Source organism: Oncorhynchus masou, chromosome 9, assembly GCF_036934945.1.
Source record: "Oncorhynchus masou masou isolate Uvic2021 chromosome 9, UVic_Omas_1.1, whole genome shotgun sequence".
Lineage (NCBI taxonomy): Eukaryota > Metazoa > Chordata > Actinopteri > Salmoniformes > Salmonidae > Oncorhynchus > Oncorhynchus masou.
This window is the reverse complement of record NC_088220.1, coordinates 36,775,826-36,801,403: the sequence shown is the minus strand read 5'-3', so window position 1 is coordinate 36,801,403 and position 25,578 is coordinate 36,775,826. Positions and strand designations below refer to the sequence as shown.

The window sequence follows — 25,578 nt, the reverse complement described above, 5'->3', positions numbered from 1 at the left end:
TTATGCCTAACCCTAACCTCACATTTTTTTGTTGCCATTCAGACTTTGTGGCTGTGGAATCTTACTTTGTGGCTGAGTTATTTAGAGTAAACCCTGTCGTATTATAACCAATCAGCATACATTTCCTCTTACAGCTGGACAAATCATCGCCGTCCACGGGGTTCGGATTGGGGGCGGAGACCATTTACTATGATTGACATGTAGCACAAGCAATCCAATTCTTAAAATTCCCGGAAAACGTCAACATTTTCACTTCAGCAACCAATAAACAATTTGAGAAGGTGTGGCTACTAATCCAAAGTGCATGCCCCAAAGTCACACGTGATCCTACTGTAGTTCAAGGTGTCACATCGAAGCAGGAGGTACGTAATGACGAACAAATGTCACTTCTTTCAAATGTTGCTACTTCGCTTAATTATTATTTCAGTCTACATTTACCCAGCTTGTTCAGTTGCATGCAATGCTGTCCAGTATCTTTTAACTGTATTTATCATAATGAAAAAGCTCGAGAAACGATGCGTGGTCTTAGCGTGGACTTGCTAACGTTAGTAGCTGACAGGCCAGCTATTTAGTAGGCTAATTTAGCTAACGTTAGTAAAATAAAGATAGATACTGTTATCCAACAAATGAACGTTGACATGTTCTGTCAGTAGCACACAGTTGCTCGTGTGTCCCTTTTGCCACGTTAGTTAGCTAAGATGTTTTGAAAGTGTTTAAGTCAGCTAACGTTAGCTACTGTAGGCAAGGATACATTGTGGCATCCATCTAATGTCAGCAATTAAGTGGTCAAGAAAAAACCCGCCTCGCGCTAAAGTAAGGAAATTGACAAGTATTGCCTTGGTGTGCGTGCACATGTCAGAACCATTGTGTAACAAAAATCACGTAGGTATATTATCAGAAAGAAATGTAGTCATGATGCAGTAGTCGATGTGTCATGGTGAGAAACGAATGTATAGTGATTCATTTGCCACGGCTATTTAAATCTCGAGCACAAGTAAATAATGAATGGATTAATGAAGCATTGTGCCCTTAACGTTAATTACCTACCGGTATGTCCTTTTTAGTTGGTTCCTTGTTATCTCTTTGACTGTGTTAGATATTAGTGGGTGACAAGACCTACGCACTTCAAATTGGGGTTTATCAAGTGAGGAGCTAGCTACAGGTAGTTATTGTATCTGAAATCATGTCCCTTAAGACGTACATGAACCTGCTTGTAGGAATGGCCACGTGGAAACGGGTATTGCTGGTAGGGATGAAACGCGTAGAAGTCTGACCAGTTTTTCAAACCCACTTCCTCTGATGCATTCAACACCCTCTTGGAAATGTAGCTTTAAAAGTTTGCACATCTGAATAAAGGACTTGGCCTGTGTCATCTTATTGAATTGTTGACACATTTTTTAGCTAGCTATCTGAGAAATGTAAATGGAAAATATTTATTTGAAAGGGAAGTTGGACGTTTTATTGTTTACCCATGGTTAAATAATAACTTCTAATTTCTGATGGGTAATATTTATGGTCACACGAGAAGCTGTTACATTTTGTGTACATTGACAAGATGATTGCACCTTTAACCCACTCTCCTGTTGACCTAATCTAGAAACGAATGTTGAATGGTACAATAGACTTGCATGCTTTGAAAATATATTTGCTTTTATTTAGTCTTATGTATTTTCCATTCTCTCTTTGAGACAGTTAAGGCACATGAGGGTCATTGGGTCCTTATCCTATTTGCTTAAACCCACCGCACACCCACACTTAAATCCCTACAGTATGACTTAGACTGTAGAGTAGTCTATCCATTATCAGAGGCTGCATGTTGCTTATCCATGAGGGGATACACTGTGAAAGTGCTGTGCAACATCTTGCGCAAGATGTCTGTCTGTGTGGCGTAGCCTAGCTAGAAACAATTAACCATATGACCACAGCAGTAGTAGATGGCACTGTTTTTCCCCAAATACAGAGTGAACTGAATGGAATTAATTCAAAAGACTGGCTGGCTGATAATAGTCTTTGATGTGTTGATTGAGCACTGATTGATTATACTGTCCCCTCCCCCTCCCTGTATCTGCTCTGTCCCTGACTTGAATACATGTGACCACTGAGGCATGATGTGAATGGGGGAGTGATGTCCACTTGGCAGCACACCAAGGCCTCCCAGGTCCCCCCTCCAGTGTGGTGGTTTGTTTTGTTTGGCCCCATGACTTCTTCAGCCTGTGGTGAGAAAGTGAAATTTGCCACTCCTCTCTCGTTTATCCTTCCATCCGTCCCTCCCACACACACCGCCCCTGGCCCACAAGGCACCTCGGCTTTTCCCTAGCCCCCCCAGGCGGCAGCTACCCTTCCAGCTCCTATGTCCCACAAAACAGAGAGTGGAAACTGGGCCTAGCTAGTCAAGTCCCTTTCCTCACCCATCCCAATAAGACCTGTATCTCACCCCTCACGCTCACACTCAGTAAGTTGATTGTCAAGTTACATGCATGGTGCTTTTTGGTGGTGAGCTCCCCTCTGGTTATCCCCTCTTTGTTGGCAGCCAGACTTGTTGCAGGGAAAAGCCCTAGTCACAGTGTACAAACAGATGCATGGCAGAATCCTTTATTGAAGAACACACTAACACTGTCACCGGGCTTGGAGCTGTTCTATGATTTATTTCTCCTCCGGCACTGTCATGGCAAACCCATGTGGTCACTGAAGTTTGTCTCATGTATGTGTATTGTCAATGTGCTCAAGATATATTAGCCTAGATATAGCCTACCTATATATATTAATGCATATCCTTTTTGGGGAGGTTGTGTTTGCAGCTCCTCCTCAGGACACTCCCGAGAGGACCTGGCTCCAGAGTTTACATATCCCTTAGTGGTAGTGCCCTGGTTACCATTCCTGACAGATAGGAGTTGGGGGGGTATATCTCCACCCCTACCTTATAGGCTACTCCAGTGACCACATTCCCTTAGGAAGACCCTGTGATCTGTAGAACAAGCTCAATGTAGGCTTATGGATCAAGCTTTCCGTTAGGACAATGTGGTGCCGTACACTTGGACTGGCAGTTGGAGACCATTAATTGGAGACATTTGAGAAATGTACCGGACCCATATGCATTGGTTGCGTAACCTGATTAGAGCGTAAACCACAATTCACAGAATGGCAGAAAACCATAATCGAAATGTGATATGTCTTAACAGAACATGCAACTCGAGGATGCAACAGCGTGTGTCCTTACTGTATTCCTATGCAAACTTTTACCATTTTACAACTGCCACATTTACTGTTCCTTAGCCAACAAGTTGAGTAACAAATAGCAAAATCACTAGCCTATGTCAGTCTAATATCCCCCATAAAAGTTTACCTATTCTATTGGTCAGCTTGTCCGTTCTGCACAAGAAAGAAATGGCCTTTTCCAAACAGACTCTGGGACAGTTGTGGGAGATAAAAATACACTTTAAAAGCAGTGAGGTTGATGCAACAGATCAGAACGTTTAGCTTAGAAATTTAGTGAAATATTTCTTCACATAAGGACAGCAATGCGCACAAGGAAGTAGGCTATGCGTGAATTTTTGTTTCATAACGCAATTAACGGGAAAAACACTTGTCAAAGAGAACCACACAGAGATTAAAATATTTGAGAGGGGTTATCTAAAGATGCAGCAACTAGCATGGGTTGCTAATATGACTAGGATTGTGTCTTTGGCTACTGGACAATCAAAGAAAATTGATTTGAGAACACTTGACTGGCGAATGGGAAGCATGCTTCAATTACCAGTTGAGAAATAAAAAATAGTGGCCCCTTACACTTCACTGTTGTGATGCAAAATGTATAGCGCATAGAATTACAAAGGTATTGTCGGACATTATTCATTCTAATCAGTTTTATTTTTTGTTTTCTTATGTGGTCAATACATTAGGCAGGTACTGGAAAAAAATAGAACACTAATGTAAATCTGGGAAGCCAGGCATGCTATTCATAGCTGACTTTGAAAAGGCTTTTGATCAAGTACGACTGGAGTTTATATATAAATGCCTGCAACATTTTCAATTTTGGAGTATCTCTTATCAAATGGGTTAAAATCATGTAACCCTAGGTGTAAATAATGGCTACTTCTCAAATTTTAAACTGTCAATAGGAGTAAAACAAGGTTGTCCACTATCGGCATATCTATTTATTATGGCCATCAAAATGTTGGCTGTTAAAATCAGTTTCAACAATAATATTAAGGGATTAGAAATCCAGGGCTCAAAAACAAAGGTGTCATTGTACGCTGATGATTAATGCTTTCTTTTAAATCGACAACTTGATCCCTCCACAGCCTCATAGAGGATCTAAATAATTTGTCAAACCTCCCAGGATTAAATACCAAATGATAAGTGTACTACTGTATTACGTATTGGATCACAAAAAAATACTACTTTTACACTTACTGTGTAGTTTACCTATAAAATGGTCTGATGTGGATATACTTGGTATACATATCCCGGGGGGGGGGGAGGGAATAACTAAATAAAAAACATTCCCCTGATTAACTCTTTAGTCGTATCCCAGTTTACCTATTTGCTTATGGTCTTACCTACACCTCGCGAACAGTTCTATTTATATATAGCCTGAGAACATTTAAAAGGGCCTATATATATAATGAATATGAATTCGGAGGGCAGAAATGATTCAATATTAAAGCATTAGACCTCTCACTAAAGGCTTTAGTTATACTTAAATTCAAACTCTTTCTCTAGAAAATTAGGTTGAGACATTCTTACTATGCTCGAGAATGGCCTTTTTCCCTTTATTCAGATTACAATATCTCACTTTCAGTTATTTGAAAAGGAAATCATCTCCCAAATATCGCTATTTTTTTTAAACAAGCCATAGAAAGTTGGCTGCAATTTCAATTTAATCCACCAGAAAAGACATAACAAATAATACAACAAATATTGTTGTTAAACTCAAATATTTAAACTCCTTTGATTAAAAAATATATATTTTTAACAAATGTTTAATAAAGGTATCTTAATAAGTGATATCAAAATAGGACTGGTGGAGTTATGTCACACGTACATTACTGCAAAAATGGAAGTGGAAGGGGGAAAAGTAAGTAACTTGTCTGTCTGCCCTGCATTAAAGACCATAATTGGTTTAAAAAAATGTGAAATATAAGTATACCAGTTTCATTTAATCACCAAAAAATGCACAATTGGGAAGAGATTTTCGATCTACTGATTCCATGGGACATGGTTTATGAACTGATATGCAAAATGACACCGGATTCAAAACTTTGAATTTTTCACAATTTTTATTATTAAATTATTATCCAAAATTCTTGCAACTAATAGAATGTTATTTATATGGGGGATACAACCTTCCCAGCTCTGCAGATTTTGCAGTGAAGAGACGGAATCATTAGATCCTTTGTTTTGGTACTTTCCATATGGAGCTTGTTTTTGGTCACAGGTCCAGGAATGGCTGAAGAATTGCAATATTTACCTGGAGCTAACTCTGTAGATAGCACTACTGGGTGATTTGAAAAGTCATAGTCAATCGATCAATAATATAATACTTTTAGCAAAAATATATATTTTCAATTTACAATCTGTAGAAACAATGAGAATATAAAGGTTCAGTACTTTTGTGAAGCATCACAGCACAGAAAAATATATGGCAAATAGAAATCCAAAATGGATGGTGTTAACCTCTAGTGACACCCCACCCCGTGAATGGGACCGTTTTCATAATCTTACACTAATTAGCATAACGCAACGGACATAAATCTTCCTAGAAAATCTTCCTATTCATGAAAATCACAAGTGAAATATATTGGAACACAGTTTAGCCTTTTGTTAATCACCTTGTCATCTCAGGTTTTCAAAATATGCTTTACAGCCAACTTCGGATGTTTTCACTCACGAGACTCCCAGGTAGATAGCCAAAGTTCATTTTTTTCCCAAAATATAATTTTTGTAGGCGAAACAGCTCCGTTTATTCTTCACGTGGCTGAGAAATTACCCGGATATTGCGGTCACCACATCGCCGAAATGTTTTTCAAATTAGCTCCATAATATCGACAGAAACATGGCAAACGTTGTTTAGAATCCATCCTCAAGGTGTTTTTCTAATATCTATTAGATAATATATCCGTCTGGACAATTCCTTTTTCTCTAGGACCGATTGGAGTAATGGCTACCTCTGCACTTTACGCGAGAATCTCTCTCGGAGCCACCATGTGACCACTTACGCAATGTGCCCCCATATGGCTATTCTTCAACATAAATGCGTAAAACTACGTCACAATGTTGTAGACACCTTGGGGAATACGTAGAAAGCGTAAGCTCGTTGATGGTACATTCACAGCCATATAGGGAGTCATTGGAACGCAGCGCTTTCAACCTGGGGCACTTCCGGATTGGATTTTCAGTTCTGTTATACTCACAGACAATATATTTACAGTTTTGGAAACGTTAGAATGTTTTCTATCCAAAGCTGTCAATTATATGCATATTCTAGCATCTTTTCCTGACAAAATATCCCGTTTTAAAACGGGAACGTTTTTTTTTTCCAAAATGAAAATACTGCCCCCTAACACCAACAGGTTTAAGAGATAGATGGGAGGGGTTGAATGGAGCTGAAGGTTTGGACTAATAATAACAAGATAACTAATGTAAAGCATACTGTGTCCGTAAAACCTAATATAGGTTCAGAACTTTTGTGAAAGAGCACAGTTTTGAAAGATATGGCAAATAAAAATCAAACAGGATGGACATCAGAAATTGATGTGAGAGGTTGAGGGTAAAGTAAGGACAGGAGTAAAAAGGGACAAAATATAATTATTGTAAAATAGACTGTTTTCATAAAATGTAGATAGGCCTCTACTTCCAGCTTATACATACTCAGCGTTGTTGTTCAATAGTTTACTCCAGTTAGGGGAAGAGTGGTAGGGTTAGAAAGTAATAAAGGAAAAAATATATACTTAAAAATATGAAGAAATTAAGGTATGTATTTTATTTGCAAAAAAAGATGGGGGAATGGAAGTGATGCAGATAATTACATTGATGGAAGCTGCAATCGATCTATAGTTATATAGTTGCTCTTTTTAATAGTGGCCATCAGAACTGTTTTTATTAACATGTGATTGCGTTTTAGAATTGTTGTGCAATGGTGGGGCTTATGTTTCATTCCAGCAGCATCAAATGTTATTTTTGAGGAACTGTAGCAGCATCTGTCTAAACGATTTCCCCTCAAATAGGCTCTGTATGCTATGCGTGTGTGACAAACATAAACTAATGAAAATATACACTTCCACTAAATTTTAAGGTATTTTTTTTAAGGAGTGGGGCAGTCCCACTCATTTTTTGTTTGTTGCTTTTATCAAAGATACAGGAAAGTGTTGGCAAGACGGGGAAGATATGGGAAAGGTGAGTCAAAAGGGCAGTGGGCCGGATCTGAACCCATGCCAACTCTGGCATATGTGTGCTGGGGTCAGCGGCTATAACCTCTGGAACACACAAGCCTCGAATTCCACAAAATGATGCAAATGAACCTAATAAACTGATAAGCATATCTGGTCAAATGTATTTACATTGACTGGTATTTCCATCAATAAATAGGCAAAAAAGTATTGTTTTGCAATGGGATTTTTTTTCTCATCCCTATTATTTATCTGGTTTAGTGTCTTTTTCTTTTTTTTATTGGCCGAAAGCTTTCTCTTGCTGGCGAATGGAAATCCTGCTATAGATATGATACATTGTTAATCCAAATGCCAAGTGGAAAGTAGAGTATTATGGTAATCTTCGCCTGATAATAGCCACTCTGGTAATTTAGCATGACTGTGCTATGCTATGGGAAGCGTTAGACGGTGTGGCTACGGACATTAATCTCGCGTGGGGTTGAACTCATTAATGGAAAAGTCTGCTATGTGCATGGAATGTACAGTAATACGTGTGCAACTGCATGCTAGCATGTAGACACTAGTATTCTCATGACAAAAAGACAGTTGGTAACTTTGGTTAGTTTGTTAATAGACTTTGAGGCCCTCTAAATTATGAATTGATTTTAAATTAATTACAGTCATAAAATATGGCCTGTATATCAGTTGTCTGTACTGCATATGGTAAGGTGGACCTAATAGTACTCTCACACACCCACCCTCACGCTGTACCCAGCCACACTTATTTGGCTAATGGTATCAGAACATGCTGAGGAGTTGAGAATAGGATGGAATTATAAGACTTCGATTTTATTGGCATTATCTGATTGGAGAAGACAAAGACCCAATCTCAAATCGATACTTGCCCCCTAGGTATTTTGGAATATTTAAGTGGATTTTATAGGCTTAAGAAATATTGTAATTGTTCCACCTTGCCTTCTCATTTAGGGGAGGGTTTACAAGTAGGCTGTCATTGTAAGTAAGAATTTGTTCTTAGCTGACTTGCCTAGTTAAATAAAATAAAAAATGATAGTTCGGCGGAAGATTTGCCATATTGCTTAAACACCTACCCATTCTTCTTAATTATAATTGGGATAGTGTCAAAGGAGCCAACGTCTGTGTGCACACAGCCTGTCCTAAATTGTTTGTATGGTGTTGAGTAAATTGCCTGTGAATAATATGAAAGGTAAATATGTGTGTGTTAACTCCATGTGTGTGTGTGTTACATGGGGTGCTAGTGTAATCTCATTGGACCGAATCTCATTAGGGGAAGGGGCTCAGGCTGCATATGCCTCAGGCTCGTCGCTATGGCAATGGGTGCCAGTGAGGCACTGGGTAACGGCATGGCGACCATATGCCTGGCAACAGTCGGAGGGAGTGTGCGTTCTATAGGCATGAAAAGGATAAAACATTTTTGAAAATTAGGAGGGAGCCCAGTTGTAGAACTAATGCTCAATCCTGTTCCATGAGCTTTTAATCATAGTGCTTTTAAGACCAGCGTTGTGGTTTTGATTCCTGCATGTACCACCTCTACCAGTAGGCTTGTTCTAATAGGATAAGAAGCTGTAATTTAACCTAATGCCCACCTGCTCGGAAATTATCCCCTTTCTCCAGCTCAAATTATATGCTAGGTTGCATTGTCAGTCGCCCCCATATTTTTTGTTTCTGTTAGATCGTGTCTCTCTTGTCGCCCAGTGACGCCCACCCATCTCTCTCTCTCCCCAAAAGCAGCCGCTTTCTCTTTTTCATATCTTATTCTCCCTCTCCTGTGTCCCTCATCTCATTTAACCCCTTGTTTATGCTTTATTAAATGGCCACCTTCTCTACTCACTGCTGTCATTTGCCTTCTTCCATCACATTCCTTTCTTCACCTCATGTCCTACCCATAGCCTCTATTTTTATTTCTCTTAACCACCGTTTGAAATCATCCTCTACTCTTAGACGTATTTGATCTGAAAGGAATGGATGGGTGTAACTAAGTAATAATACTGTGGCTCCGCTGTTCCTCCCTAGCCCTTGGGGTAAGGTGGCTAGGAATCTGTATGCCATATGCAACAACTGAAATGGATAAGGAGGGGATTCAATAGGAATCTAAATGAATGTAGATGCAGACCATAACAGATTGTCACTTGTTAATTAGTAAGTAAGCCATTAGTGTGCTTGCGTCAGCGAGACCACTACTGTTATCCGCCATACTTCTTATTAAAACACTTTTGAACAGCTGCCGAGCGAACACATTTTCTTCAAGAAATTGGCCTAGTGTATTAATTGCTCTCTCTTCTCTCCCCTAGACTATGGAGCTGAAGGTGAGGTATGTTCTGCTGCTGGCCGTGGGCCTGTGGTCAACACTGCTACTGACCACGGTGACAGCCCACCAGGAGGAGGACGAGCCTATCATGGAGATGGGGGGCGACATGGATGTGGAAGACGAGATGGAGGAGCTTGACCATGGGGAGGAGCTTCTGGATGGGGAGGTGGAGGCAGACATGCCCCCGGGACCACCACCAGTCCCTAAAGTAAGTCTATCCTAGGCCAGTGTGTGTAAGGTTATGGTTTCAGTGGTTGAAATCTCAGTTTTGGTAGAAGCGTGGCTCTTGTCTTCCCTTCTAGCATGCCCAGATTGTGACAGCCAAGGAGAAAGGGTTAGCCTACGTGGCTGCTCACTGTTATACACAGATTCAAGCCAACCTACCCATATTCAGTCGTCAAATGTCTTTTGTGAAACGGCTGTAGAGTGAGTGGGAGGTTTGAGCTCATTTCAAGGAATGAATGTGATTCGCACAACGCCACAAATGATAGAGGCTAAGCCTGTGCTGGGACTGCTTAGTGTCCTTCCTTTCTCCACTAGCTCTGAAATGTAGAGATATGACCTATAGTTCAGAAGGGATGAGAAGTTGGTGAATTAGCCCTGACGACTCTCACTAAATTCTTCCTGATGCTCTGTCGTTCGCAACATACTTTCGTCTGAGACTGCCATCATTGAAATCGTCTGTGGTGACGAGGGGCATGGGGGGTGTTGTACGGTTTGAGGAATTTTCAAACCACCGCTTTACCCTCGTATGTTCTGGCTCTGGCCCAATCCATCGTTTTCCGAATCAATCAGACCTCCCCAAATGTGTTCGCATCTGTAAATGTTTGGGAAAGTACTCCGATCCAGACTCACCGTGGAAAAGAAACGAACATCCGTGCGCATAGCGTTTGGCCAGAGCAAGGAGTCTGGGTAGCTAGGCAAGTGGTGAATAGCTCACTAGCCTGACATCCTTAAAAAACAGAGGTGATGCGTTGATTAGCAATGCGACATGATGGTTTGCTCTCTGGCTGACCTATGTACTCCTATTGCTCTTGCATAGGACACAACACACACAACTACAAGTGGCCTGGTCGGCACACTAAACACCTTATGTGGAACCAGGCAGTGGAAGAGCTGACCCAGTGATCCACTGACCCCTCTCTGCTCCTCTCTAGGTGACCTACAAAGCGCCCGAGCCCACGGGGGAACACTTTTTCGCCGAGTCCTTTGACATGGGGACCCTTGACAGGTGAGCACTCTGGTTTCCCCAGAGTTTAAAAAAAATTCAACTTTGAAATTAAAGCAGGCACCGTTTTATAATTTATTATACTAATGAAGTCTATATCAGAGAAGATACGATATTCAAACATGCTGCCCTAAAACCAAATAGCCTAGGTAGTATAAACTGTGTCTTGTCTCTTCTTTTCATGTTCCACAATGTGCTAGGTAAGTGCTCACCATAGGACCAGCTGCTATTTAAACTTTTTGTAAGGATAAACACGAACCCAGCGCCTAGGCTATTCCCCCGGCAGCTTCCCCTATGGTGTCCAGGTGCTACCATGTTTACTTGACTCTCAAGTCATCTCGCTTCTCCTGTTTGTTTCAGCTGGGTCCTGTCAAAGGCCAAGAAGGAGGACATTGATGAGGATATCGCCAAGTATGACGGTAGGCACCAAGACAATTCCTCTCTGTCACATTAGAACATAAAGCATTCTTCCGGGTAGTATTCATTAGGGCACAACTTAGCAAAACATTTTGCAACTAGAATTAATATAAGGTAGCCCTTACATTTCAGTAAATTGTCTTCTGTTTAGTGCCCAATGAATATGACCCTAGGTTCAGCTCCATTCAGACATTTATCTAGTGAGTACTCTCCTTTACTTGCATGTTCGACCTCCGTCTTGCAGGTAAATGGGAGGTGGAGGACATGAAGGACGGCAAGCTGCCCGGCGACAAGGGCCTGGTCCTCAAGTCCCGTGCCAAACATCACGCCATCTCAGCCCAGCTCCTCAGGCCCTTCATCTTCGACACCAAGCCCCTCATCATCCAGTATGAGGTCAACTTCCAGCAAGGGATCGACTGCGGCGGCGCCTACGTCAAACTACTCTCCCAGACACCTGACCTTAACCTGGTAAGAAGATGCACACCGTGGCGTTTAAGATGGAAGCATCAAGTACTACTGCAGACTTCCTTTGTACATGCTCCCAAAGGTGTTTGTTTTTAATAGATCATGTTTAGACCCGAGCTGTGTCTTCATCAGTACAAACATATTTTTTACCCAATACATCTGCACGTAGACTGCTTCCTTGAGGTTAATGTAGTTCTTTTGCCCTTCAGGATGAGTTTGTTGACAAGACTCCCTACACCATCATGTTCGGACCAGACAAGTGCGGCGAGGACTACAAGCTGCACTTCATCTTCCGCCACAAGAACCCCAAGACTGGCGAGTACGAGGAGAAGCACGCCAAGAAGCCCGACTCAGACCTGCGCACCTACTACACCGACAAGAAGACCCACCTTTACACTCTGGGTAAGACATTTCAACATGTTCTACTCACGAGGCCTATATACTCTTTGATGGTCTACTAGTCTACACTGAGAAGACTCACCTAGGGAGACAATATGGTGAACAAGACATTTTCACATGTTCTGTGAATCAGGTATGCTAATGACATTTCCAGGTGTATTCCTCTAAACTTCTCTACCTACCTACATTTACATTACATTTAAGTCATTTAGCAGATGCTCTTATCCAGAGCGACTTACAAATTGGTGAATTCACCTTCTGACATCCAGTGGAACAGCCACTTTACAATAGTGCATCTAAATCATTTAGGGGGGGGGGTGAGAAGGATTACTTTATCCTATCCTAGGTATTCCTTGAAGAGGTGGGGTTTCAGGTGTCTCCGGAAGGTGGTGATTGACTCCGCTGTCCTGGCGTCGTGAGGGAGTTTGTTCCACCATTGGGGGGCCAGAGCAGCGAACAGTTTTGACTGGGCTGAGCGGGAACTGTACTTCCTCAGTGGTAGGGAGGCGAGCAGGCCAGAGGTGGATGAACGCAGTGCCCTTGTTTGGGTGTAGGGCCTGATCAGAGCCTGGAGGTACTGCGGTGCCGTTCCCCTCACAGCTCCGTAGGCAAGCACCATGGTCTTGTAGCGGATGCGAGCTTCAACTGGAAGCCAGTGGAGAGAGCGGAGGAGCGGGGTGACGTGAGAGAACTTGGGAAGGTTGAACACCAGACGGGCTGCGGCGTTCTGGATGAGTTGTAGGGGTTTAATGGCACAGGCAGGGAGCCCAGCCAACAGCGAGTTGCAGTAATCCAGACGGGAGATGACAAGTGCCTGGATTAGGACCTGCGCCGCTTCCTGTGTGAGGCAGGGTCGTACTCTGCGGATGTTGTAGAGCATGAACCTACAGGAACGGGCCACCGCCTTGATGTTAGTTGAGAACGACAGGGTGTTGTCCAGGATCACGCCAAGGTTCTTAGCGCTCTGGGAGGAGGACACAATGGAGTTGTCAACCGTGATGGCGAGATCATGGAACGGGCAGTCCTTCCCCGGGAGGAAGAGCAGCTCCGTCTTGCCGAGGTTCAGCTTGAGGTGGTGATCCGTCATCCACACTGATATGTCTGCCAGACATGCAGAGATGCGATTCGCCACCTGGTCGCCACCTACCTCTCTCTCCTCTCTCTCTCTCCTGCCTCCTAGTGGTGAACCCAGACAACAACTTTGAGGTGCTGGTGGACCAGGCGGTGGTGAACAGTGGTAACCTGCTGACAGACATGACCCCCCCCATCAACCCGGCTGCTGAGATCGAGGACCCCGACGACCACAAGCCAGAGGACTGGGATGAGAGACCCAAGATCCAGGACCCTGACGCAGTCAAACCCGAGGACTGGTAAGTGTGCATATTTAAGTGTAGGTGAAAAAGTGGCTATTTCGCCAGGTTTTCTTACGTGTTGAAGTTACACAGCGTGTGCATGTGTGTTTCAAATGTAGCTGTGGAAAGCGTGTGTCTGTCAGCATTTTATGTGTTTTTTTTGTGTGTACCCTCTAACTCTCTCCCCTGTCCCATAGGGATGAGGATGCACCAAAACAGATCCCAGATGAGGACGCAGTGAAGCCAGACGGTTGGCTGGATGATGAGTCCGAGTATACCAGCGACCCCGACGCGGTCAAGCCCGAGGACTGGTAACTACGATACCTTTACTCTCTCGTTCCGCTCATCCTTCCCCACATAGCGTCCACCATGGTACTCCATCTCTCGCTCTACTCTCGTCTGTCACTCTATTCTTTGCCCCCCTCCCTTCCATCTCTCTCCTTCTCTCTGCCCTTCGTCTACCACTCTACTACCTCCCCTCTGTCTTTTCTGTCCCGTCGTGGTGTACCGTCATCTGGTTTAGCCCACTCAGTTCTTGGAAGCTAATTGCTGGTGTTTGCGGCAAGCTCCTCCTCTTTTCTGTGGAGAGAGCGTGCTTCCTGGTGAGAGGAGCTAATATCACACGGCGCGCTTTGCCTCAGGACAGCCAGGCCTGGTTTTTGGGCTCTGTACAGCTCCCCTTCTGCTCTCACTGTCTTTGATGTCTCACTTCTGTGGTGGAAATTAAATTATAGCCCCCAGAGAAGAGGAATGGGACACAGTGGATAAAGGGGATTCATAGAAAGGGAGGAAAAGGAAATGCTGTTTTATTTTCACTTCTGCCTTTACTTTCTCTCAATTTGATCTTTTTTCTTTCTTTTTTGTGGTCTTTTGCTTTCTCACACCTACAGTAACTTGTAACCGTATATCATCATGTTGTACAATGAATGGCTTTGTCTGTATTGTGATCTGTGATGTTTTTCTCCAGGGATGAGGATATGGATGGTGAGTGGGAGGCCCCTCAGGTCCCTAACGCCCTCTGTGAAACCGCCCCCGGCTGTGGCGCCTGGCAACGGCCCATGATTGACAACCCCAGCTACAAGGGCAAGTGGAAGGCCCCCATGATCGACAATCCCAACTACCAGGTAACCCTTCACACCTCCCAGCGTGTACCATATACCAAAGCATCAGTCACTTTAGGAAAATGTTTTACCCCAGTGCAGTCTGTAGCCTAAATAACATGCACACAATCGTTGCACTTGCTCTTTCCAATTTGGTATTTGTATTGATGAGAGCCTACTATTTGCTCTTTTTCTTGTCTTGCATTGGTGACGTTGTGTTCTTGTCTTTCCCCAAAAAATCTCATACCTTTTTTTTTACTACTGAGTTCTCGTTGCAGAGAAATCCAAATATATGTACTTACAAATGGCTCCCCAAAAGAATAGTTTATGAATGCAACTCTCACGGTACTGTACACTCAACCCTCAATGTACCTCCCAGGGTGTGTGGAAGCCCAGGAAGATCGCCAACCCAGCCTTCTTCGAGGACCTCCATCCCTTCAGAATGACCCCCTTCAACGCCGTGGGCCTGGAGCTGTGGTCCATGTCCAGCGACATCTTCTTTGATAACTTCTTCATCACCAACGAGAGGCACACGGCCGATCGCTGGGCCAATGATGGTTGGGGCCTGAAGAAGGCTGCTGAGGGAGCCGCTGAGGTGGGTGCAATAGTGCACACGCACACAGAGAGACGGGCACACAGATTCCTCATGACTAGTTGATAAAATTCTCATAAATACTTCACATAAAATATACAGACATTTGATAAGGAACGAATATGCAGTGCAATCATCTGACATTTCAAGCAGGTCCATAAGATCACTCTTCGTTCCATATCACACTTCTATCCTAACCATAGAACGTTCAGCTTCTTACTTGCATAGAATTCCTCTTGCATCTAAGATATTCCCTTTGGACAGTTTGTTTTGAAGCACCTAGAACTAAGGGACCTATTCTTGTATCCAGAGACTTCTCCAAAACCTCTTCAGGGAGCAATGTGGATATTTGTAGCGTTGCTGTTTTTACATGATGCAAGCCTCTCGTCTCTGGGGTCAGCAATCAAGTCAGATTGACTAGCGGTGACAAAAATATAAATGCAACAACCAACAATTTCAACGATTTTATTGAGTTGCAGTTAATATAAGGAAATCAGTCAATTAAAATAGTCATTATGCCCTTATTTAGGGATTTCACATGGCTGGCATGGGTAGGCCTCGGAGGGCATAGGCCCACCCTCTGGGGAGTCAGGCCCAGCCTATCAGAATTTAGTTTTTCCCCACAAAAGGGCTTTATTACAGACAGAAATACTCCTCAGTTTCGTCAGCTGTCCTGGTGGCTGGTCTCAGACAATTCCGCCATTAAAGAAGCTGGATGTGGAGTTCCTGGGTTGGCGTGGTTACACGGAGTCAGTGTTTGTGAGGCCGGTTGGAAGTACTGCCAAATTCTCTAAAATGACGTTGGAGGCGGCTTATGGTAGAAACATGTACATTCAATTCACTGGCAACAGCTCTGGTGGACATTCCTGCAGTCAGTATTCCAACTGCATGCTCCCTCAACTTAAGACATCTGTGGCATTGTGTTATGTGCCAAAACTGAACATTTTAGACTGGTCTTTTGTCCCCAGTACAAGGTGCACCTGTGTAATGATCATGCTGTTTAATCAGCTTCTTGATATGCCACACCTTTCAGGTGGATGGATTATCTTGTGAAATGCTCACTAACAGGGATGTACACAAATATTCAAAAATGTATTGAACATTTTATAAATTCGCCCAAGTTGATCATAAGACATGAAAGGAAGGCATCAGTGATTCATATTTCCTGTGACTTTTTGAAGGGGCAATGAGAATTTCACCAAGCTGTGTATGTGCGGTGCGCACGTTTAACACTTTGTGTAGCCGTTAGCGATGCTAATGAAAATCCTTCTGGTAGATGGAAAGGCTTTCCCACAACCTTTTCAATTAAATGTTAACTACAATGTAGCATATGCTTACCTTACATAATGATATGATTATTTGCATCAATTCCGTGGGTATTGGTGTTAACCATCACATCTGCATTACAAAACAACAAAAATGCTATACAAAAGCCTCTTGCTAAGTGCACATTTAAAACATTTTCCCAGACTTCAAAAGTGGTCTCCTGATGTGGTGTAAGCATTGTTGTGGACTTAGAACATCCATTTGAGTTGTTTTTCTATTTGGGGAAAAAAAACATTATTTAAAAATAAAAATGTAAAGCGAAAACTTGGAAAAGCAAAACGGACAAAAACTAATTTAGGAAAATATACACAGATTTTATCGGGCCCTACATGACATTTGAAATTCAATAAAACAACAATCTTTAGAATATAGCTTTTATAACGGTGTGTTGAACTACATCTGCGCTAGCCTATTGCTGCACGTTTTATTTAACTAAGAAAGTCAGTTAAGAACAAATTATTATTTACAATGGCAGCCTACCCCGGCCAAACCTCAACACGGACGACGCTGGTCCAATTGTGCGCTGCACTATGGCACTCCCAATCATGGCCGGTTGTGATACAGCCCAGGATCGAAAAAGGGTCTGTCGTGAAATGTAGTGCCTTAGAAATGTAGTGCCTTAGACCGCTGCGCCACTCGGGAGCCTTTAGGCTACCCTGAATTCGGTATGCTATTTTCCCTACTTCGAATAGCAAGTAGGGAAAATAGAATGATCTGACACAGATCAATGCAAAACACTCAACAGAAAAACTTATTGTAATGGGATCAGTTCTGTCATGGTAAAAATTGGAACTTCTCTTTTGCTGTTACTGTTGGCCAAACCACTGGAGAAAAGCAGCGGGTCTGTTGTTTTTGTGTCATTCTGATTGGTCGAGAGTCAATAGCAATTTATATTTGTTTTTTAACTATCAGGGTATCGGAATGAAGGTCATTATTTTAATAGTAAAATAATTACAAAATGCCCTGCTGATCACTCCGTTCCATTTCATCTTATTCATTATAGTCTAAAAGGCCAAACGGATCCTAGATCAGCACTCCTATGCTGAGAAGGATCGCCCTACCCCCAATACTTACTGTAACCATTAGTAAGGTAACAATTAGAAGGGGTTGAGAAAATGTCACTGTGTTAGTGGTGACTTCTCTGCCTGTGTCTTCTCATGGGGACTCCAGACCAGACACACTCCCCACACCCTCCAGAGGAATGCTGCTGGCAAGCCTGGCTCTGTGTGACATATGGAAAACCCTTCCCTGCCCCGCCCCTAAGTGGAAACAGACATAACATGTGGAACTCCAGGGGGAGATAGGCTGAACAGTAAGAGTGAAACAGTCAATGTCACCGTGCTCCAGCTGCTCCTCTGTATAATGAGTTGGCTTTAGTTGAAAAGCTTCTTGAGCTGGTCTAGCATGACTCGCTGGTGGTGGGGCGCATACTTAAACTGCTAGAGTACACTGTTCCATAAAACCGAAGTTACAGCTGAAACTGTGGCACTATAGCGAAGCCGTGGCCCTGCTTCACACACAAACGCACACAAACATACACATAGGTCTTCTACTGAGGTCACCCTCTAAGTGGTGGTCTCACTCGTTTTGGGCTGTCATAAGTGTGTGTGTGTGTGTGTGTGTGTGTGTGTGTGGAGCAGTAATGTTGTGGTGAGTCCAGGGGGATGATGGTGGCTTGTACCCAGGGATTAACCGACTAGCCGTTCATTTGGCCGCCTCATCAAAATTCTTTCAGCCACGGACCAATGCTGCCTTTTTTTCCTAAAGGTGAATTCCTGGGATGCTTGGCATGTTGGGCTTAACAGCCCTCTCTCTCTACACAGCTAGGCCGCCCACTCCCTCACTCTCACTTTCTCTCAATTTTGAGCACTCTTGCTCATTTTCTGCTCCCCCTCTCTCCCTTGTTCTCTCATTTTTCTGTTCTCGCTGTTGCTCTGTTGCTGTCTAGTTTCCTCGCTCTCTTTTTCTCACTCACTCTCTTCCTGGTGGACACGCTCTCTTACTCTCGCTTGACTGCATTTTCTCTTCTCTCCCTCTTTCTCTCTGTCTTGCTGTTCTCTTACTCTCTCACACGTTCTCTTCGTCAAAGCATCACACACACACACACACACGGCCGTACTTGCTATAGTGCCTGCAGAAAGTATTCACACCCCTTGACTTTTTAAGCCTGAAATTAAAATGGATTTAAATTGACTTTTTTTTCTTCATTGGCCTACACACAATACCCCATAATGTTAAAGTGGAAATATGTTTTTTTCTAAATGTTTACAAATTCATTAAAAATTAAAAGCTGAAATGTCTTGTGTCACGTATTCAACCCATTTATGGCAAGCCTAACTAAGTTCAGGAGTGAAAATGTGCCTAATGCACATAATAAGTTGCATGGATTCACTCTGTGTGCAATAATAGTTTTGAACATGTTTTGTGAATGACTACTTCATATCTGTATCCCACACATAATTATATGAATCTCAGTGCTAGAGGTGTCACTACAGACGCCCTGGTTCAAATCCATGCTGTATCTCAACCGGCTGTGATTGGGAGTCCCATAGGGTGGCGCACAATTGGCCCAGCGTCGTCCGGGTTTGGCCGGTGTAGGCTGTTGTTGTAAATAAGAATTTGTTCTTAACTGCCGAGTTAAATAAATAAAATATGTAAGGTCCTTTAGTCAAGCAGTGAATTTCAAACACAGATTGAAACTCAAAGACCAAGGATGTTTTCCAATGCCTCAAAAAGAAGGGCACCTATTGGTAATAACATTTTTTTTTTTATATAAAAAATTAAATGCAGACATTGAATATCACTTTGAGCATGGTGTAGTTATTAATTACACTTTGGTTGGTGTATCAATACACCCAGTCACTACAAAGATACAGGCTTCCTTCCTCAGTTGGTTGCCGGAGAGGAAGGAAACGACTCAGGGATTTCACAATGAGGCCAATGGTGACTTGAAAACAGTTACATAGTTAAATAGTTGTGATAGGAGAAAATTGAGAATGGATCAACATTGTAGTTACTCCACAATATTAATCTAATTGGCAGTGACAAGAAGGAATCCTGTACAAAATACAAATATTCAAACATTCATCGTGTTTGAAACAAGGCACTAAAGTAATACTGCAAACAATGTGACAAAGCAATTAATTGTATGTCCTGAATACAGTGTTATGTTTAGGGCAACTCCGAATAAAACACATTACTGACTACCACTCTCCATATTTTCGAGCTTAGTGGTGGCTGCATCATGTTATGGATATGCTTGTAACAGTTAATGACTGGGGAGTTTTTCCAGGATAATAAAGAAATAGAATGGAGCTAAGCACAGGCAAAATCCTGGAGGAAAACCTGGTCTGCTTTCCACCAGACACTGGGAGACTAATTCACCTTTCAGCAGGACAATAACCTTAAACACAAGGCCAAATCTACACTGGAGTTGCTTACCAAGAAGACGGCAAATGTTCCTGAGTGGCAGAGTTACAGTTTTGACTTAAATCTGCTTGAAAATCTATGGCAAGACCTGAAAGCTAATGGGCAAATGTTGCACAATCCAGGTGTGGAAAGCTCTTAGACACTTACCCAGAAGCACTCAGCTGTCGTTGATGTCAAAGCTGCTTCTACAAGGTATTGACTCAGGGGTGTGACTTACTTATGTACATTTGATATTTCATTATCAATCAATTTGCAAAAATGTCTGAACATGTTTTCACATTGTCATTATGGGGCATTGTGTGTAGATGGGTAAAAACAACAACATTTAATCCATGTTGAATTCAGGCTGTAACACGTCAAATAAGTTAAGGGGTATGAATATTTTCTGAAGGCACTGTACATACCACTCAGTGAACCATGGAGCGCGCTGAGAATTCCTTTGGTTTCACAGCCTCATTGTTTGCTCTACGGATAATTTGGTTTTAAACCGGTAGCACTGCCGGGGCAGTTGGCTGCCACTGTCAATATGGAAATGCTCGTCTCAGATCTGCCATTGCAGTATGCATGGAATTGGGACACACAAACTCCTGTGCATTGTCACTGCTACGAACAGTCTGAGTAGGCAAGACTTTAGTTAGTTAAACCATTAAGTTAAATAGTTAAGTACGAAGGGGCTTGTTTTGTGCTAGTTTCTTTGTTTAATGTAGTGTGTTGGTGCACAAGTGTGTTGTGTTACTGGTACAGAGTAGTTTGTGGGGACTTCTGAGATGCACTGTGAAACGGGAATTCCCCCAGCCCTTATAAGGACTTCCAGGAAGTGCGAGAGATGTGGGAAGAAACCCTCAGGCACTGGTTTTTCATAACACAATACACCATTTGGGGTCCATGTGAAACATACAGGAGGGATTTTTTTTATTTTTTTTATTTTTTTTTGGCATTGGTGTTCTGACCATTTCTCAGGGACCCATAAAACTTTGATATAACAGCGATGTTACAAACTTGTTACAAATAAAGATTTTCAATGGCACCCAATAGTAAAATCCGCAACCTGCTTTTGTGATGTGGTTGGTTGTGGTCGATGGTTCCCAGATCTTGACAGTTGCGTGACCGTGTTCTCCCCTCTCCTCTAGCCCGGTCTGGTGAACCAGATGATGACCGCAGCAGACGAGCGTCCCTGGTTGTGGGTGGTCTACGTGCTTACCGTGGCCGTGCCTCTAGTCCTGATAATCGTCTTCTGCTGCACTGGCAAGGTGAGGGAACACACTGTGACCACAGACCATCAAAGGTTGCATCTCAATAGTGCCCCCCCCCCCCCCCACACACACACACATACATTTGCCTATGGATGTCATCATAGATTATGTTTTTGATCTGTGTTAATGTGTATCTTTTCGCTCTCCAAACAGAAGACTGCTGCAGCTGCAGCCGACTACAAGAAGACAGACGAACCCCAGCCAGACGTGAAGGAGGAGGAAGTGGTGGAGAAGGCTGAAGCAGACCAAGTCAAGGAGGAGAAGAGCCAGCCAGGTAAGAACTGTCACCATTCCCATCCCCCCCTCTCTTGATGTATCACAAATCTGTTGACAGTGTGTGTGTCATTGACATTTATTTTACAGTGCGTGCGGTCTTGCATCACTCAATGCAAGAGTAACAAGTTAGCCCGTCTCGGTAAATGCTAACTTTGTGTTTGTTGGTTTCCATAGCAGCAGCAGAGAAGAATAGTGATGTAGAAGACAGTCCTGCAGAGGAAGTAAATGAGGAGGAAGAGGAGGAGGAGGAGGAGGAGGAGAAGGAAGAAGAGGTCACTGAAGAGGTACGGGGACAGTAAGGCATGACTTGGTGAGCACGTTGTGGTTCGTTGTCACTATGAAATCAAAGCTTGCACTGTAACAGCACTTTGACAACTGCTGATGTAAAGAAAAGGGCTGTGTTGATGATGTACTTTATTGTTCAGAATAGAGACAATTATGGCTTGTGTGTAACCCAAAGCCCCCTCTCCTTTCCGCTCTCTCCAGAAACAAGAAGATGACCTCCTCAGAAGGTCCCCCAGAAACAGGAAATTGAGAAAGGACTGATGTGGCTTTAACAATCCTGGATCTCTGATTTAAAACCAACAGCCCTGACCCAGGGTCACTCCCTAACCCCACCCACCCTTCCAGTCTCCCCCGTCTTTCCCCCCTGGGCCCTCCCTTTACTCCCCCTCCCGGGGTGATGAAGTGAACCCAACTAGACAACCATCTCTCTTGTCAGGATCAACAGAAAACAATCATGACTGCCTCACAATATGGAGGACGATGATTCCAGTATGGTGGGGATGAAGACTGATGCGTTGTTAGTGTAGAAAAGGTTTTTATTTAACAGTGAAGAAAGAGAAATTATTTTCCAATACCATTCTGTAACACTAACCTAGGAACCCGTTCTGTCTTATCACTCAAACCTCCACCACCCTTTGCTCCCGCTAGCCAGCCCCCCATCCATCCATCCCGCAGATCTAGACAGTATTTATCAACCAACTTTTCTGGGCAACACTACAGCTTGTAGGTTTTAGCCATTCTGCCTCTAGATGTCTTCTTGCTTGGTCCAGTTAAACAGTCCCATGCGTTTTGTATGTGTCATAGGGGTAGATGGACGTAGCATGAACGTTTCTGTTGAGGGTCGACAAAGAAAAAGAACATGGCATTTGGATGTCTTATTGTCTGGTCATAACACTGCAGTTGTGTTTTTGGGGGGTTTCAAGAGACTAATTTTCCCATGATGCATGGTCTCACGTTTCATTCCATGTGGCTTTCACCATGTTTTTTAAAAAGTGTTTTGGTTGTTGGAAGACCCCTCTGAAGTTGTCCTTACTACGGTGAAGCTGGGAGTGGTTGGGGGGATCCATTGCACATGCTCAGTTCCCCACAGAACCGGGGGGCAGGCAAAGTTTGAAGCAGAGGGAGGGAGAGCCAAGTAAGTGGGTTTCAGTAGGTTAGAATACGTTGCCTTAGACAGTCCTAGAGCAAGGTTTTCTGAAATTGTTTTTTTCTGTGAATATACTGTGACCATTTTTAATACTATGTACATTACTTTTTATTTTATTTTTGATTCCATTAATGTTTTAGTTTTTTCTCTGGTCCTGATAGTTAATGTAAGGATGTAGTGTACATGTACAGTAACGTGTGCAGGAGAAAATAAAAGCTGGTTCTTGGAAAGATGACGGTTGGTTGCCGGCAGGCTTCTAGGAGAGATGTCAAGGTTGCCAGACTGGTGGCCAGCTCGTGCAGCCTCCTCCCTCATTGGTGGGATGAATCAGTCTCCCGCCTAGCTACTGATAGATGAATATGCACATCCTATGACTGCATTTCCTGAGTCAAAAGCAGCAGCAGCAGAATTTAACACATCTTTCAGAATGTAACTTTTTGAGTCTCATGACAGTCTGACTCTTTTACAAGAGTCGTAAAGAGTACTCTCAGGGTGTCAAACAAGCTTCCCGCCTCACTTCTTTCTCATTGCATGATTCATTGATATCTTAAACTTACCCCATGCAACATGAAGAAGGTGCTAAAGCGAAAACATTGAGACTGCTCAATAGCCGGTACCTATCTGTGGACTACAGTCTTTAAGTTCCTTATTTCTTACTCACGTTTTGGTGAACCTGCCCACTCTGTTTTTAGAACTTCCTAAAAAGCAGGGAAAGCCAAAAACCATTAGAGGTTTGCCCCATGTAAAAATAGTTGTCACTGTTCAAGGTAACAGATGCACACGTAAACATACACACACATACCAGGTAATTAGCTGTTGCTGTCTGTTTGCATGGATCCCATTTAAAGTTTTGCCCTCTCAGATTCCTTGGTGGTGTCAGTCAGTCGTGTTTGGAATGCCATAATTCTTCTGTGTGCCATGGTGTCTCTGAGCGACCAAGGTGAACGGGGATTGGTTCTCCCGACAAACTAAGCTGCATGTGATTGGGTGATGAGTGTAGTAGGTTGATTCATCTATATCTACTACATTACATGTTGGAGGGTGGGTGGGGGGCGAAGATGTAGAACTTGCTATGATGTTACTTACAAAACAGAAATAAAAAGATATTTGACCAAGAGATTGGAGCTGGGCAATGTTTTTCCTGTATTGGTCTTGTGGTTTTGTGTGGCGGGGGGGAAGAGATTGTCATCGCCCTGAAATTGAGATGGCATGTACAGCTTCCGCCTCGAGGAAATTAGGTCTTTCTCTAGAATTTCTCATTTTATTTTTTTCTTATTGTGGAAAATGACCTGTGTCATAGGGTATGTGAGGTAGTTAGTTCCCACTGCACTGTGACCTAACTAGCCATTTCTTTCTCTTATTTTGTACTTTTGTTTGAAGAAAATTAAATGGTCAGACAATGATCCTTTTTGAAAATGTTAAGGAGATGTGTTACTTCTTCACTCTTTCTGCTTTTCCCCTTTTGGTTCTGCCTAGATATGACTCCTAGACTGAACAGTGCACTGTACTGTGTACCTTACGTACCTCTGACAGCTTTCCTGTGTGTAAACTCGGTCTGATGGGTCACCGAAACGACTAGGTTTAACCTAACTTAATCCTGTACACTAGAGATTGAAGAATTTATACATTTTGGTTCAGATTTAATCTCCCATGGGTAATGAATGTTGATTAGTGGAGGCTTTAAAAAAATACTGATCACGAATAGCCGTTGTGTGAATAGGGACTGCTCCTCTTACACATGTGTATTGCAAATGCAGTCATCTATGAATAGGGATGCCATTTGTTTTGATGAATAAAAAGGCCTAATAGAAACGGACTGGGGGCCCGAGTCTCATTGCTGCTTGTCACTTGGTACTGTATCTGTCAATTGACGTTCCACAGAGCGGATATTATGCCCAAGGCCCGGGCAGATCAATGTCTGTCTGCTGCTGATTTGAGAATAATATTTTTTGCTCACAGCTCACCACATTTCCAATTTGTTGTACTTTAAATTTGCATGCGTGTGATTCATGTAATGAATGGAGGGAACAAGAGACATTCAGAAACAAGCTACAACAAAAATAATTGTTCATTCTTGCACGATGCACTATGCGATCAATTATCAGTGATTGGTTGAATCAAAAATAATTCTTTATGCTGCCTGCAGCATGATCCATTTAGCCTGCGCGCATATATAACAAACCGTTGGTTGGCGCTAATGTCTGTATGTACAGCGCATTCGGAAAGTAATCAGACCCCTTCACTTTTTCCACATTTTAGAATAAGGCTGTATCAGCTACACACACTACTCAGTAAAGACAAAGCAAAATTAGAATATTTTGGCTTAGTTATAAAAAATGTATCACATTTACGAAGGTACTATGCTTTGAAGCACCTTTGCCAGCGATTACAGCCTAGTCTTCTAGGGTATGACGCTACAAGCTTGGCACATCTGTATTTGGGGAGTTTCTCACATTCTTCTCTGCAGATCCTCAAGCTCTATCAGGTTGGATGGGGAGCGTCGCTGCACAGCTATATTCAGGTCTCTCCAGAGATGTTTGAGCAGTTTCAAGTCCTTCTTTGGCTGGGCCACTCAAGGATATTGCGACTTGTCCC

General features: G+C 42.8%; 1 protein-coding gene across 3 annotated transcripts; it reads left to right on the top strand.

Annotated features, from left to right (window-relative positions):
• Positions 1-313: 313 nt before the first annotated feature.
• LOC135545962 (calnexin-like) lies at positions 314-24,799 on the top strand. Of its 3 annotated transcripts, none has more exons than XM_064973974.1 (14): positions 314-362; positions 9,698-9,922; positions 10,872-10,945; positions 11,303-11,361; positions 11,604-11,827; positions 12,034-12,226; positions 13,404-13,593; positions 13,773-13,886; positions 14,543-14,699; positions 15,055-15,270; positions 21,153-21,272; positions 21,429-21,549; positions 21,729-21,835; positions 22,038-24,799. In XM_064973974.1, the coding sequence occupies exons 2-14, from the start codon at positions 9,701-9,703 to the stop codon at positions 22,095-22,097; spliced, it is 1,857 nt and encodes a 618-aa protein (XP_064830046.1). In that variant the 5' UTR covers positions 314-362; positions 9,698-9,700; the 3' UTR covers positions 22,098-24,799. The 3 variants fall into 3 exon arrangements, with proteins under 3 accessions (XP_064830046.1, XP_064830045.1, XP_064830047.1); XM_064973973.1 differs by having other exon boundaries at positions 21,726-21,835; XM_064973975.1 differs by having other exon boundaries at positions 21,726-21,861.
• The last annotated feature ends 779 nt before the right edge of the window (positions 24,800-25,578 follow it).

What these genes read in the sequence shown, in the direction of transcription:
- LOC135545962 (XM_064973973.1), top strand. Translation starts at nt 9,701, where the DNA reads ATGGAGCTGAAGGTGAGGTATGTTCTGCTGCTGGCCGTGGGCCTGTGG. An exon ending in GACCACCACCAGTCCCTAAA is followed by an intron (nt 9,923 to 10,871) that starts GTAAGTCTATCC and finishes GCTCCTCTCTAG; the next exon opens with GTGACCTACAAAGCGCCCGA. An exon ending in GCGGTCAAGCCCGAGGACTG is followed by an intron (nt 13,887 to 14,542) that starts GTAACTACGATA and finishes GTTTTTCTCCAG; the next exon opens with GGATGAGGATATGGATGGTG.